General features: G+C 35.1%; 1 protein-coding gene across 1 annotated transcript; it reads right to left on the minus strand.

The window, feature by feature from the left end:
* Positions 1–15,467: 15,467 nt before the first annotated feature.
* Positions 15,468–16,808, minus strand: LOC139901499 (malonyl-coenzyme A:anthocyanin 3-O-glucoside-6''-O-malonyltransferase-like). The gene has a single exon (XM_071884206.1). The coding sequence runs from the start codon at positions 16,806–16,808 to the stop codon at positions 15,468–15,470; it is 1,341 nt and encodes a 446-aa protein (XP_071740307.1).
* Between the last annotated feature and the right edge of the window lie 933 nt (positions 16,809–17,741).

Below are 17,741 nucleotides of genomic sequence, written 5' to 3' on the forward strand. Positions count from 1 at the left end.
AAATTTTAAGCTGTTGAAGGTGTTGACGAATCTTCTGGAAATAGATGCGGGTATTTCTTCTTCATCTGATCTTCACGCTCCCAGGTGAACTCAGGTCCTCTACGAGCATTCCATCGAACCTTAACAATTGGTATCTTGTTTTGCTTAAGTCTTTTAACCTCACGATCCATTATTTCGACGGGTTCTTCGATGAATTGAAGTTTTTCGTTGATTTGGATTTCATCTAACGGAATAGTGAGATCTTCTTTAGCAAAACATTTCTTCAAATTCGAGACGTGGAAAGTGTTATGTACAGCCGCGAGTTGTTGAGGTAACTCAAGTCGGTAAGCTACTGGTCCGACACGATCAATAATCTTGAATGGTCCAATATACCTTGGATTTAATTTCCCTCGTTTACCAAATCGAACAACGCCTTTCCAAGGTGCAACTTTAAGCATGACCATCTCTCCAATTTCAAATTCTATATCTTTTCTTTTAATGTCAGCGTAGCTCTTTTGTCGACTTTGGGCGGTTTTCAACCGTTGTTGAATTTGGATGATCTTCTCGGTAGTTTCTTGTATAATCTCCGGACCCGTAATCTGTCTATCCCCCACTTCACTCCAACAAATCGGAGACCTGCACTTTCTACCATAAAGTGCTTCAAACGGCGCCATCTCAATGTTTGAATGGTAGCTGTTGTTGTAGGAAAATTCTGCTAACGGTAGATGTCGATCCCAACTGTTTCCGAAATCAATAACACATGCTCGTAGCATGTCTTCAAGCGTTTGTATCGTCCTTTCGCTCTGCCCATCAGTTTGTGGATGATAGGCAGTACTCATGTCTAGACGAGTTCCTAATGCTTGCTGTAATGTCTGCCAGAATCTTGAAATAAATCTGCCATCCCTATCAGAGATAATAGAGATTGGTATTCCATGTCTGGATATGACTTCCTTCAAATACAGTCGTGCTAACTTCTCCATCTTGTCATCTTCTCTTATTGGCAGGAAGTGTGCTGATTTGGTGAGACGATCAACTATTACCCAAATAGTATCAAAACCACTTGCAGTCCTTGGCAATTTAGTGATGAAATCCATGGTAATGTTTTCCCATTTCCATTCTGGGATTTCGGGTTGTTGAAGTAGACCTGATGGTTTCTGATGCTCAGCTTTGACCTTAGAACACGTCAAACATTCTCCTACATATTTAGCAACATCGGCTTTCATACCCGGCCACCAAAAATATTTCCTGAGATCCTTGTACATCTTCCCCGTTCCAGGATGTATTGAGTATCTGGTTTTATGAGCTTCTCTAAGAACCATTTCTCTCATATCTCCAAATTTTGGTACCCAAATCCTTTCAGCCCTATACCGGGTTCCGTCTTCCCGAATATTAAGATGCTTCTCCGATCCTTTGGGTATTTCATCCTTTAAATTTCCCTCTTTTAAAACTCCTTGTTGCGCCTCCTTTATTTGAGTAGTAAGGTTATTATGAATCATTATATTCATAGATTTTACTCGAATGGGTTCTCTGTCCTTCCTGCTCAAGGCATCGGCTACCACATTTGCCTTCCCCGGGTGGTAACGAATCTCAAAGTCGTAATCATTCAATAATTCAATCCACCTACGCTGCCTCATATTCAGTTGTTTCTGGTTAAATATGTGTTGAAGACTTTTGTGGTCGGTATATATAATACTTTTGACCCCATATAAGTAGTGCCTCCAAGTCTTTAATGCAAAAACAACCGCGCCTAATTCCAAATCATGCGTCGTATAATTTTGCTCGTGAATCTTCAATTGTCTAGACGCATAAGCAATCACCTTCGTTCGTTGCATTAATACACAACCGAGACCTTGCTTTGACGCATCACAATAAATCACAAAATCATCATTCCCTTCAGGCAATGACAATATAGGTGCCGTAGTTAGCTTTTTCTTCAATAACTGAAACGCTTTCTCTTGTTCATCATTCCATTCAAATTTCTTCCCTTTATGCGTTAATGCAGTCAAGGGTTTTGCTATTCTGGAAAAGTCTTGGATGAACCTTCTGTAGTAACCAGCTAGTCCTAAAAACTGGCGTATGTGTTTCGGAGTTTTCGGGGTTTCCCACTTTTCAACAGTTTCTATCTTTGCCGGATCCACCTTAATACCTTCTTTGTTCACTATGTGACCGAGGAATTGAACTTCTTCCAACCAAAATGCACACTTTGAAAACTTAGCGTACAATTCTTCCTTCCTCAATACTTCTAACACCTTTCTCAAATGTTCACCGTGTTCTTGGTCATTCTTTGAGTAAATAAGTATGTCATCAATGAAAACAATGACAAACTTGTCAAGGTATGGTCCACACACTCGGTTCATAAGGTCCATGAACACAGCTGGTGCATTAGTTAAACCAAACGGCATGACCATAAACTCGTAATGACCGTAACGTGTTCTGAAAGCAGTCTTTGGAATATCATCTTCTTTCACCCGCATTTGATGATACCCGGAACGTAATTCAATCTTTGAATAAACAGACGAGCCTTGTAGTTGATCAAATAAGTCATCGATTCTCGGTAGTGGGTAGCGGTTCTTGATGGTAAGTTTGTTCAATTCTCGGTAGTCGATACACAACCTGAATGTACCATCTTTCTTCTTGACAAACAAAACAGGAGCTCCCCATGGTGATGTGCTTGGTCGAATGAAACCACGCTCTAAAAGTTCTTGTAATTGGCTTTGCAGTTCTTTCATCTCGCTGGGTGCGAGTCTGTAAGGAGCACGAGCTATTGGTGCAGCTCCTGGTACAAGATCTATTTGAAATTCAACGGATCGATGTGGGGGTAATCCCGGTAATTCTTTCAGAAATACATCGGGAAATTCTTTTGCAATGGGAACATCATTGATGCTCTTTTCTTCAGTTTGTACTTTCTCGACGTGTGCTAGAACAGCATAGCAACCTTTTCTTATTAGTTTTTGTGCCTTCAAATTACTAATAAGATGTAGCTTCGTGTTGCCCTTTTCTCCGTACACCATTAAGGGTTTTCCTTTTTCTCGTATAATGCGAATTGCATTTTTGTAACAAACGATCTCCGCTTTCACTTCTTTCAACCAGTCCATACCGATTATCACATCAAAACTCCCTAACTCTACTGGTATCAAATCAATCTTAAATGTTTCGCTAACCAGTTTAATTTCTCGATTCCGACATATATTATCTGCTGAAATTAATTTACCATTTGCTAATTCGAGTAAAAATTTACTATCCAAAGGCGTCAATGGACAACTTAATTTAGCACAAAAATCTCTACTCATATAGCTTCTATCCGCACCCGAATCAAATAAAACGTAAGCAGATTTATTGTCAATAAGAAACGTACCCGTAACAAGCTCCGGGTCTTCCTGTGCCTCTGCCGCATTAATATTGAAAACTCTTCCGCGGCCTTGTCCATTCGTGTTCTCCTGGTTCGGGCAATTTCTAATAATGTGGCCCGGTTTTCCACATTTATAACAAACTACATTGGCATAACTTGCTCCGACACTACTTGCTCCGCCATTACTCGTTCCGACACCATTTGTTCCTTTCGTTCTATTAACCCCTGGTCCGTAGACCTCACACTTCGCCGCGCTATGACCATTTCTTTTACACTTGTTGCAAAATTTGGTGCAGAACCCCGAGTGATTCTTTTCACACCTTTGGCATAGCTGCTTCTGATTGTTGTTGTTGTTGCGGTTATTATTGTTGTTGGGATGATTGTTGTAGTTGCTGTTGTTGTTGTTGTTGTTGTTGTTGGGCCGTTTGTTGTAGTTGCGATTGATGTTGCGATTGTTGGGATAATTGTTGCGATTATTGTTGTAATTGCTGTTGTTGTTGTATTGGTGATTCTTATCACCGTTTTCCTCCCACTTTCTTTTGACTTGCTTCACATTGGCCTCTTCAGCAGTCTGTTCTTTAATTCTTTCTTCAATCTGGTTCACTAGTTTGTGAGCCATTCTACATGCCTGTTGTATAGAGGCGGGCTCGTGTGAACTTATATCTTCTTGGATTCTTTCCGGTAATCCTTTCACAAATGCGTCGATCTTCTCTTCCTCATCTTCGAATGCTCCCGGACACAATAGGCACAATTCTGTGAATCGTCTTTCGTACGTGGTAATATCAAATCCTTGGGTTCGTAACCCTCTAAGTTCTGTCTTGAGCTTATTGACCTCGGTTCTGGGACGGTACTTCTCGTTCATCAAGTGCTTGAATGCTGACCACGGTAGTGCGTACGCATCGTCTTGTCCCACTTGTTCTAGATAGGTATTCCACCATGTTAACGCAGAACCTGTGAAGGTATGCGTAGCGTACTTTACTTTGTCCTCTTCAGTACACTTACTTATGGCAAACACCGATTCGACCTTCTCGGTCCACCGTTTCAATCCGATCGGTCCTTCGGTTCCATCAAATTCCAAAGGTTTGCAGGCAGTGAATTCTTTGTAGGTGCATCCTACACGATTTCCTGTACTGCTAGATCCAAGGTTATTGTTGGTATGTAGCGCAGCCTGTACTGCGGCTATGTTTGAAGCTAGAAAAGTACGGAATTCCTCTTCATTCATATTCACGGTGTGTCGAGTAGTCGGTGCCATTTCCTTCAAAATAGTTAAATGGAACAAGTTAATCATACAGAATATTAAGAGTAGTTAATAGTATTTCGTAGCATAATATGAACTCATTTATAAAAGCTTTTTCTTCATATTAGCGTTTTATAAGTTTAAATTCGGGTAGTACCTACCCGTTAAGTTCATACTTAGTAGCTAATATACAATTCAACTACTACAATTCTATATGAAAAACTGATTATAATAATATTTTGCGTTCAAACTTTTATACAATATTTTACAAACTTACAATACCGCTTATTTTACATAAAGCATGAAATATAGCACACAATAACTTTGATACAAGATAGTTGTTAAGATAATTCTAGCTAGTACACAAGTCGTTCAGCAAAGGCAATAAAGACACGTAATTCATACGTCCAGAAACAAGTCATGCATTCTGGTTTTACTAGGACTACTTCCCATCCTTGGTCTTGTGCAACATAACCGTTATGTCCGTTGATAAGACAGCGTGTTGTAACGTCATCAAAGGGACGAGGGTTACGTAATGTCCAACAGTCCCGTAACAATCTAAAAACCTCATTTCTTATCCCAATTACCGACTCCGTCACTTGTGGAAACGTTTTGTTTAATAGTTGTAGCCCGATGTTCTTGTTCTCATTTTGGTGAGAAGCGAACATTACTAATCCGTAAGCATAACATGCTTCTTTATGTTGCATGTTAGCCGTTTTTTCTAAATCACGAAGTCCAATATTCGGATATATTGAGTCAAAATAATTTCTTAACCCATTGCGTAAAATAGCATTTGGGTTCCCCGCAATATATGCGTCAAAGTAAACACATCGTAACTTATGGGTTTCCCAATGTGATATCCCCCATCTTTCAAATGAAAGTCTCTTATAAACCAAGACATTCTTGGAACGTTCTTCGAATGTCTTACAAACTGATCTCGCCTTAAATAGTTGTGCCGAGGAATTCTGGCCGACTCTAGACAAGATTTCATCAATCATGTCTCCGGGTAGGTCTCTTAAAATATTGGGTTGTCTATCCATTTTGTGTTTTTAAACTGTAAAATAGACAAGAGTTAGATTCATAAAAAAATACTTATTAATACAAGCAATTTTTACATATATCATAAAGCATAAGCACACTATATTACATATATTACACCACACGAATACAACTATCTTATTCCGACTCGCTTGTTTCTTCTTCTTCGGTTTTGGGTCGTTTTGCCAAGTTTCTAGGGATATATGATGTTCCCCTAATACGAGCCGTCGTAATCCACATTGGTTTAGAAAAACCTGGTGGTTTAGAGGTTCCCGGGTCATTGTTACAACTTAAGGACTTCGGGCGTTGACGATACATATAAAGTTCATCGGGGTTGGAATTAGATTTCTCTATTTTTATGCCCTTTCCCTTATTATTTTCTTTTGCCTTTTTAAATTCAGTTGGGGTAATTTCTATAATATCATCGGAATTCTCGTCGGAATCCGATTCATCGGAGAATTGGTAATCCTCCCAATATTTTGCTTCCTTGGCGGAAACACCATTGACCATAATTAACCTTGGTCGGTTGGTTGAGGATTTTCTTTTACTTAACCGTTTTATTATTTCCCCCACCGGTTCTATTTCTTCATCCGGTTCCGATTCTTCTTCCGGTTCCGATTCTTCTTCCGGTTCCGACTCTTCTTCCGGTTCCTCTTCGGGAACTTGTGAATCAGTCCACAAATCATTCCAATTTACATTTGACTCTTCATTATTATTAGGTGAGTCAATGGGACTTGTTCTAGAGGTAGACATCTATCACATAATATCAAACACGTTAAGAGATTAATATATCACATAATATTCATATGTTAAAAATATATAGTTTCCAACAAAAATGTTAAGCAATCATTTTTAAAGAAAACACGGTCGAAGTCCAGACTCACTAATGCATCCTAACAAACTCGATAAGACACACTAATGCAAATTTTCTGGTTCTCTAAGACCAACGCTCGGATACCAACTGAAATGTCCCGTTCTTATTGATTAAAAACGTTCCATATTAATTGATTTCGTTGCGAGGTTTTGACCTCTATATGAGACGTTTTTCAAAGACTGCATTCATTTTTAAACAAACCATAACCTTTATTTCATCAATAAAGGTTTAAAAAGCTTTACGTAGATTATCAAATAATGATAATCTAAAATATCCTGTTTACACACGACCATTACATAATGGTTTACAATACAAATATGTTACAACAAAATAAGTTTCTTGAATGCAGTTTTTACACAATATCATACAAGCATGGACTCCAAATCTTGTCCTTATTTAAGTATGCGACAGCGGAAGCTCTTAATAATCACCTGAGAATAAACATGCTTAAAACGTCAACAAAAATGTTGGTGAGTTATAGGTTTAACCTATATATATCAAATCGTAACAATAGACCACAAGATTTCATATTTCAATACACATCCCATACATAGAGATAAAAATCATTCATATGGTGAACACCTGGTAACCGACAATAACAAGATGCATATATAAGAATATCCCCATCATTCCGGGACACCCTTCGGATATGATATAAATTTCGAAGTACTAAAGCATCCGGTACTTTGGATGGGGTTTGTTAGGCCCAATAGATCTATCTTTAGGATTCGCGTCAATTAGGGTGTCTGTTCCCTAATTCTTAGATTACCAGACTTAATAAAAAGGGGCATATTCGATTTCGATAATTCAACCATAGAATGTAGTTTCACGTACTTGTGTCTATTTTGTAAATCATTTATAAAACCTGCATGTATTCTCATCCCAAAAATATTAGATTTTAAAAGTGGGACTATAACTCACTTTCACAGATTTTTACTTCGTCGGGAAGTAAGACTTGGCCACTGTTGATTCACGAACCTATAACAATATATACATATATATTAAAGTACGTTCAAAATATATTTACAACACTTTTAATAAATTTTGATGTTTTAAGTTTATTAAGTCAGCTGTCCTCGTTAGTAACCTACAACTAGTTGTCCACAGTTAGATGTACAGAAATAAATCGATAAATATTATCTTGAATCAATCCACGACCCAGTGTATACGTATCTCAGTATTGATCACAACTCAAACTATATATATTTTGGAATCAACCTCAACCCTGTATAGCTAACTCCAACATTCACATATAGAGTGTCTATGGTTGTTCCGAAATATATATAGATGTGTCGACATGATAGGTCGAAACATTGTATACGTGTCTATGGTATCTCAAGATTACATAATATACAATACAAGTTGATTAAGTTATGGTTGGAATAGATTTGTTACCAATTTTCACGTAGCTAAAATGAGAAAAATTATCCAATCTTGTTTTACCCATAACTTCTTCATTTTAAATCCGTTTTGAGTGAATCAAATTGCTATGGTTTCATATTGAACTCTATTTTATGAATCTAAACAGAAAAGTATAGGTTTATAGTCGGAAAAATAAGTTACAAGTCGTTTTTGTAAAGGTAGTCATTTCAGTCGAAAGAACGACGTCTAGATGACCATTTTAGAAAACATACTTCCACTTTGAGTTTAATCATAATTTTTGGATATAGTTTCATGTTCATAATAAAAATCATTTTCTCAGAATAACAACTTTAAAATCAAAGTTTATCATAGTTTTTAATTAACTAACCCAAAACAGCCCGCGGTGTTACTACGACGGCGTAAATCCGGTTTTATGGTGTTTTTCGTGTTTCCAGGTTTTAAATCATTAAGTTAGCATATCATATAGATATAGAACATGTGTTTAGTTGATTTTAAAAGTCAAGTTAGAAGGATTAACTTTTGTTTGCGAACAAGTTTAGAATTAACTAAACTATGTTCTAGTGATTACAAGTTTAAACCTTCGAATAAGATAGCTTTATATGTATGAATCGAATGATGTTATGAACATCATTACTACCTTAAGTTCCTTGGATAAACCTACTGGAAAAGAGAAAAATGGATCTAGCTTCAATGGATCCTTGGATGGCTCGAAGTTCTTGAAGCAGAATCATGACACGAAAACAAGTTCAAGTAAGATCATCACTTGAAATAAGATTGTTATAGTTATAGAAATTGAACCAAAGTTTGAATATGATTATTACCTTGTATTAGAATGATAACCTACTGTAAGAAACAAAGATTTCTTGAGGTTGGATGATCACCTTACAAGATTGGAAGTGAGCTAGCAAACTTGAAAGTATTCTTGATTTTATGAAACTAGAACTTTTGGAATTTATGAAGAACACTTAGAACTTGAAGATAGAACTTGAGAGAGATCAATTAGATGAAGAAAATTGAAGAATGAAAGTGTTTGTAGGTGTTTTTGGTCGTTGGTGTATGGATTAGATATAAAGGATATGTAATTTTGTTTTCATGTAAATAAGTCATGAATGATTACTCATATTTTTGTAATTTTATGAGATATTTCATGCTAGTTGCCAAATGATGGTTCCCACATGTGTTAGGTGACTCACATGGGCTGCTAAGAGCTGATCATTGGATTGTATATACCAATAGTACATACATCTAAAAGCTGTGTATTGTACGAGTACGAATACGGGTGCATACGAGTAGAATTGTTGATGAAACTGAACGAGGATGTAATTGTAAGCATTTTTGTTAAGTAGAAGTATTTTGATAAGTGTCTTGAAGTCTTTCAAAAGTGTATGAATACATATTAAAACACTACATGTATATACATTTTAACTGAGTCGTTAAGTCATCGTTAGTGGTTACATGTAAATGTTGTTTTGAAACCTTTAGGTTAACGATCTTGTTGAATGTTGTTAACCCATTGTTTATTATAAAAAATGAGATGTTAAATTATTATATTATCATGATATTATGATATATAATATATCTTAGTATGATGTATATACAGTTAAATGTCGTTACAACGATAATCGTTACATATATGTCTCGTTTCGAAATCATTAAGTTAGTAGTCTTATTTTTACATATGTATTTCATTGTTAATACACTTAATAATATATTTACTTATCATTTAACATAATTAACCAAGTGTATCAATATCTTAATATGATTCATATGTACCTAGTAAGACGTTGTTATATCGATAATCGTTATATATATCGTTTTCGAGTTTCTTAAATTAATAGTCTCATTTTTATGTATATAACTCATTGTTAAAATACCTAATGAGATACATACTTATAATAAAAACATGTTAACTATATATATAACCATATATATGTCATTGTATAGTTTTTACAAGTTTTAACGTTCGTGAATCACCGGTCAACTTGGGTGGTCAATTGTCTATATGAAACCTATTTCAATTTATCAAGTCTTAACAAGTTTGATTGCTTAACATGTTGGAAACATTTAATCATGTAAATATCAATCTCAATTAATATATATAAACATGGAAAAGTTCGGGTCACTACAAGTTTTATCTTATAAAAATACAAATATATATAAGTAATATTATTATTATAAAAAGGGGGTTTTTTACCGTTTAATGACCGGTTTGTCGATTTTTAAAACTTTAGTCGCAGTTAAAACCTAATGTAAAATATTAAATAAATAAAAGACTTAATTTAAAGCGTAAAGTAAATAACGATAATGAAATTGCGATAAATAAAAGTGCGATAAAATAAAATTACGATAATTAAAGAGTACGAAAATTAAAAGTGCAATTAAATACAATGACAATAAATAAAAGTGCAATTAAATACAATAACAATAAATAAAAGTGCAATAATTAGAAGTGCAATTAAATATGAAAATAAAGGAATTATGCTTATTTAAACTTCCATAATCATGATGTTTGACGTGTTGATTTTAGTTTATTCCCATGGGTTAATTGTTCTTTGTCCTGGATTATTCAATATGTCCGTCTGGTTTTTGTCCATAACAGTCCATCAGTCATAAATATAAAGTGCGAGTGTCCTCGTCAAATTATCCTTATACCTGAAGTCAAATATTCCAACTAATTGGGGACTTAAACTGTAACAAGGTCTTAATACTTTGTTTAATAATTACACCAGGATATCGACTGCGTGTAATCCAAGGTTTTAATACTTTGTTAACAATTACGCCAAGTGTCCTTGTACATAATTTCACCCCTGTTTTAATAATTCTATAGACTATTAATCCATTCCCGTGTCCGGTTAAATGAACGATTATTCGTACATATAAATATCCCGCCCATCGTGTCCGATCGAGTGTATATGGTTATTTATAGGGACGTCCAATTGTAAATCTTTATATTAAAATTAACAAACTATCACTTAGTTAAACAAATATAAAGCCCATTAATAGCCCATAGTCTAATTTCCACAAGTGTCGTTCTTTTGTCCAAACCCCAATTATGGTACAAAGCCCAATTACCCAATTTTAATATTTTTAGTCAAACATCACGATTACTTCGGCATTAAATAAGCATATTAATAACTTAGCTACGAGACATTAATGAAAATAACATAAACATAACTTACAGTGGGTGTTATTAGCGTAGTGGTACACGGACAGAGTTTCGACTTACAAAACCTTAAAACATTCGACTAATCGATCCTTATTATTATCACTAACTTAAAATTAAAATTACAAATTGAGATTACGATTTGGAGTGATACTTGATACATAAAAAATGGGGAAAGAAAAATATATATAAATATAAAAGGTATATCAAAACCGTCGAATTGCATGGGCTTTTATAGAATTCTATGCTCCGCGAGTGCGGTGGATTTTACTCTTCAGAGCTCCGCGAGTGCGGAGCCCACAATTTCAGCTCACCAAACCAGGATCCAAAGCTGCCGACGGTTTTTATTATAAATATAATATAAATATATAATTTATATAATTAATTATATATTATATTATATTTATATACATAATTAATTTATAATTTCTGATCCGTTGCGTCGTACGTTGAAAGCTGGTTCATGTCTCAGTTCCGGATTTTTGAACGTCTTTTCGTATAATTTAATATCTTGTACTTTGCGTTTTGCGTCTTGTACTCTTGTAATTTTGAGACGTTTCTCATCAATAATTTGAACCACTTTGATTGTACTTTGTACTTTTGAGCTTTTTGGTCATTTGCGTCTTCAATTCGTCGAATCTGTCTTTTGTCTTCACCTTTTATTATTTAAACGAATATCACTTGTAAATAGAACAATTGCAACTAAAAGCTTGTCTTTCTTGAGGGATAATGCGATGAAATATATGTTTGTTTTTAGCATTATCACTACCCTAAGGGAAATTGAGTAAACCCTATACACTTGTTCATATAAGAACAAGTGCTGTAAACACTCACGAATCAATCATTGTAATAACTAAACACATACAAAACTTTGGAAAATAAACAAATGGGCACTAATTACCACCTAATTCTGGGATTAGGATATCAACAACGCAGCTCCATAATTTATTTTACTATTTTTCAAACTAAACTTTTCTAGAATTCTAGATAAAACTCAACACCATTTCTATAAATTTACTTGCGAAGAAGCATCAGACTGCCTACTGGTTTCTGATGGTAATCGGATGCAAAGCCTTGGCAACAATCTTCATGTTTGGTGTAAATCTGCCTCGTATTGAACACATAATGCTACAACGGTTGTCATCTGAGTATGAAGAGAAACATGAAAAATTAGGGTCTATTTATATTATTATTAACTCATGCAAACACATTGAAATATATTATAATTATAATCAAAATAGTATTGACAAACTAATTCTGTCTAGAGAGGTTTAAGAATAATATTGAAAGAAAACTGATTTGGGTCAAACCAATTTTGACCCGCTTGACCTGCCCATTTTGTCACATCTAGTAGTGTCATTAAACGGACCATACAACCGCTTTTGGAGGGTAGTCATTGCTTAACTTTGGAGCAACGCATTCCTTTACCCTTGTCTTCACTTAAATTTAGTGTTGCCTATAACAAGCAAATCATTATTAGGTATTTGATTAAAGTCAAGAACTCTTTGCAATATGGCACTAATTACCACCTAATTCTGGGATTAGGATATCAACAACGCAGCTCCATAATTTATTTTACTATATTTCAAACTAAACTTTTCTAGAATTCTAGATAAAACTCAACAACAAAATAAAAACAATACGATAACGAAACCCTAAATAATAAGACCACACAACGAAATAGATGATAACCTATCTAACCGAGATCATCGAAAAATAAAGAATAATCTAAAGACAAAAACTCTCAAATTGTGTTTGACGAAATCACCGAACATTTCCACCTCCTCTTCATGGAAATCTAATTAATTTCAGCGATATATCAGTACACCCTATATATAATCATCCCTATCATGTAACATTTTATTTATACATACATCCCAATCCCAACCTACTATCCCATGGCTTAATTGGCAACCCATTTTAATTTTTTCAAGTCAATATTCTAGTTTTTAATTTTGATATATGCTGCTCATTTAAGTTTGTAAGTTGGTAGCATTAATTTCATTTGTTATAATAAATTGCAAGTTCATGTTTGGTTAATTGTTGAAGTTTTGCAAGATTTTGTATTGGTATTTTGGTTCTTACAATAAATAAATGCAAGAAGATTAAGTTTTGTTGACACCATTTAATTTTTTTCTAGTTTACAACTAATATTCTTGTTTTTAGATTTTCCTTCTTCAATACCTTCTAGAAGTTGTTTGACCGAAAATTTGACTTGTCCTAATTTGTTGAAACCAAACAACCATTACTTCCTTACACCTAAGATTTTAATCTCGATTGTTGACTGGTTTCTTTGTAAGACATTTTCTTCAACAACAAATTCCATCGGCTGCTGGGGATCTGTAACTATGTTGTTTTTCTCACTGTAGACACTCGCCAACCAGGTACTGTTATAATAATCTTTTAGGATTATGTTACCGGTGAATGAAACGACGGCGTATGTCTCCCTACTTTTACCGAAAATCCTACTCTTGTTGTCTTTGAGTCCCTTTACGGAGATTAAAGTGAGATGCAAGCTTCTGTATTCGATGATTTTTGAGGTGGTTCTTGTAAGAAACATGATTGATTGATTTTTGATTGAGGAGGTATTTGTATCGATTTGATTTGATAATAATATGATGAACAGAAACAGATCAGATGATGATAACGTTTTTATAATCAATATTTGAAGAACAATCAAAGAAGAAACTTGAAGGAAACATCCATATGTGGATTGTATACACGGATCGATTGAATTGTCGATTGATAGATAGAACAGTATATAATAACGCGCTAAAATCGATCGATACATGTAAACTATAATTACGCGCAAACAAGAATCCTAATTTGAGCTGATTCCTAATTTAATTTGCACCTCGCATTTGATTTGATTGGATAAATAAATACTAATCTTTGGCCTACTTGGGCTTAGCTATTTGTTACTTGGCCTATCATTATTGATGGGCTACTTCTTTAATGGACTACTAGCAGTATTTTCATCCATATCACACTTAAACTCATGTTTATTATTTTTTTGAAGTGCACCAAAAACTTGTTAAAAATCACATTTAATCTTGGTTAAGCTTGTTTTCTTGGTTCGTTTAACAATCTATTGGGAATAAGTTCGATCAGAATGTGCCGAAGCTATCAAAAGAGAGGGGAAAAAACCGTTGGTAGATTGAAGGTGTACCTTCAATCGCAATTCACCCGGTACCAGGTCTCGCGCTTGGGGGGCTTGATTACCCGAAGTTTTACCTTCTATGGGGGAGCCAAAGTGCTCGTTCATAGTAGGGTTTCCTTGCTTACCAAAAAAAAAAAAAAAAAAAAAAAATGGGGTACAATAAGATTACAAAATGAACCGAGAAGCTGGAGGACATTTAGGTGGAAACCGGAGGTTGCAAGCCCAGATAAGTCATGACAAAAAAGAAACCGTCGTAAAAAACCAATCCTGCCCACAAGGCGGAAACCGGATCTCCATCGTCGCGTGAAACAACCCCGACGGTACTACCAAAAAAAAGACTGATCGAGGCATGAACACCAACGTTCACCAGCACCACCCGCTACACGCTCCGCCTTCGTTCTGGTCAGGTAGCACAGTTTAAGCCATTTCCATGATCACCACGTTTACGTTTCGACTACCGCAATCTATTTCACTCTTTACGAACGTGTACTCCACACTTCACCGAATCTGATTTAGAGTATCAATAGATTACTATAATCTCTACTTAGAAAATCCAATTACACCAAAATGATTCATTAAATCACACTAAAATCACGAACATAACAAAAATCTAGGCCCGGATATTGGGATGTGCAACCTGTGCACTTGCACAGGGCCCATTATCCGGAGGGGCCCAAAACAGTATAGTCAATAATAATAGTCCACTATATATCTATGCCCATTTAGTATTAGTTGTGCAAAATGTGAATGTAGTTTATTTATAAAATTATGAATATCAATCATAAGAAATGAAATCTCTATGTACCTTACATTTTTTCCTAACTCCACACGCATAATTTGTCTTACAGAGACAAACCCACCTCTTTTAACAAGAGAATACATATCTCATCTTCCGCTATAATGTCACGGTAAGCTGGAAGAAAACGTACCTCTTGAGTAGACAATAAGTCATGATTGTGATCTATCGCGCATTTTGTGCCTTTCCATTCTTCTGAAAAAATTTCATTAATTCTCCTCATTTTTATATGCATATGAACTTTGCAATCATATCTTATCGAACCTCGATTTATTTTTTATTTTTTTTGAGTAATCAACCATTTTAACCCTAGACTTTGCTTCACGGTGACGATAAAGTCGTGTCTGTCTTTTTCTCCTGTTTTATTCTCAAACCTTCCTTTACGAATTGAAAATCCAATCATTCTTGCATAATTTTTATAGAAAATAAATTCCTCCTCTTCACTAAGAAAATACTTGACAGATAGATTCAACATGATAAAGCAACAACTATATCTTCTCTTCTAATCCATCATTAAAGATGCGAGCAAAAGCTTGCATCTCAGTAGTCGAAAGACATATACCAAACTCCATATTTTCATTTGATTCTTTACAAGCATTCATTGATATTGATCCTTCATAATCGATCGAGATTAGTTCTTGCTTTTTGGGATTTCCCCATCCGAAATTCATGTTGTAAAAGTTCATTTTTGGTGATCCGGCGACACTCGTCTTCGTCCTTAACCTCACCTCGGATAACGGTGCCTTTGCCATCAACACACCACCCTCATTAGTTAACATTTTATGAAGCTCCTCTCCAATCAATTTAGCAATAGCAATAAAACTTCCATTTTTTAAAACAATGGTATCCAATCTGCATATACATGGCTTACCACAGTTGCCAAAGTAGGTTGCAGGGATAGGCGGATTCATACGCGCCCTGCAATCGATAGCAAAAACAAGCATTTCTAACTCACTTTTGCACGATTTAGCGAGACAACTCCAGATATAAGCACACGATACCGTAAAAGATGATACATAAGTTAGACTTGGCAAATGAGTTGAAACCAAACTCTTCAACCGAGTGATCTCACTTCGAGTCATGATAAATGTAGCCCTAACTTTATTGGTCGGTCCACAAAGGTGTGGAACGTGATACTCTCGGTTCATTAAAGATTCTACATTTGTTACTACAAGAGCCTCCACATCTTGTATTGGGTAACTAATCACTCTATCGTAAAAAGGGAACGTGTTTCTAGACAGAAATAATTCATCCGTACCAAATTGAGAAATCGATGCCCAAGCGTTTAAGAAACCAATCTGCGTGGAAGCATCGGCGAGACTATGATGAACAGTAAACCCTAATGAGAAACCATGGTTCCGAAAGAGCGTTACTTGGACAGAAAAAACAGGGATTTTTGTGTAATCATCATCTATTTTAGCACACGGTCCAAGTGAAGGTATAAGATGGTAAAACTTATCACAATTTCGAGGATGGTTACCAGTAAGATCGTTAAAATGAAGATTACATTCTGAATATGTGACATTGACATGATCACCTTGGACGTAACGAATTTCAGGTTTTTTAGTACGAGTTGGAAATATGATGAGATTACCTGCATAAGGGAAAAAGTATTGAAGGGTGGTCGATAGTGAAGTATTAAGAGTGGGAATGATAGTGTTAACGAAGTGATGCGTTGTGAGGTTGGTTACCTCGTAGAAAAAAACATGATGAATCGGATGTTTGAGTAGCCAGAAGATGTCAAAGAACGTTAGCGGTAGTGACTGGTTTTTTAAGGTGGAAGGTGGTGATACTTTGAACACTTGAACAACATTCAACATGGGAGACATTGTTGGTTTAGTGCTAAACTTTTTGAGCTCACGTTTGCACATATAATTAGATTTTTACAAGTAATACATGGATTTGGTTTATGTGTGTAACTTGCAGTTTACGTTGACTTAACTATCAAGTACAACCCTTGAAAATATAATATTAAATATTAATTAATAAACGCAAATAATGAATTGCACTAAAAATTTTAGATTAACAGCAAACATATTATTAATAGATCATAATTATCTAAATATACTAATCCAAAAAGTTAGTACTTTTCCCTAACTGTTCCCTTCGTCCTTAAAAGTCCTTTCACAATATTTTTGGATTTGGTTTATGTGTGTAACTTGCAGTTTACGTTGGCTTAACTATCAAGTACAACCCTTGAAAATATAATATTATATATTAATTAATAAACGCAAATAATGAATTGCACTAAAAATTTTAGATTAACAGCAAACATATTATTAATAGATCATAATTATATACTATTGCTTGAGCAAACCAAGGTACAAAGCAACCTATAAGTACAGCAATACAAGGAACAAACTGCAACGTGATGTATTAGACCAAAACAAAATCTACGCGGGTCAAGCCCAATACAACCATAAGAATAATGTACTACTCTAGAAAACATAGTAGGAATCGCGAGTCACTGTGGACAGGTTTTAGTTATAGAGCACATTTACTTTTTTTGGCTAAAAAACAAGCAACTTATATAGAACCTGGGCCGTTCAAAACAAAATACAACAGGATCTCAGACCGTTTCGCACCTAGACAGCATAGCAAAAAACCTCTGACAACCAACGAGAAAAACCTAAAACTATCTAGTATTTACCAAGGCGTTCCCATTATAGCAACACCAATGCAATATGACCAACTTCACAATGCAAGTCTAAAAGTTTTCAAGCGTAACGGACCAGCTACTCTAAAAAACATACTTCATACAA

The sequence above is a fragment of the Rutidosis leptorrhynchoides genome, chromosome 3 (assembly GCF_046630445.1).
Source record: "Rutidosis leptorrhynchoides isolate AG116_Rl617_1_P2 chromosome 3, CSIRO_AGI_Rlap_v1, whole genome shotgun sequence".
NCBI classification, from domain to species: domain Eukaryota; kingdom Viridiplantae; phylum Streptophyta; class Magnoliopsida; order Asterales; family Asteraceae; genus Rutidosis; species Rutidosis leptorrhynchoides.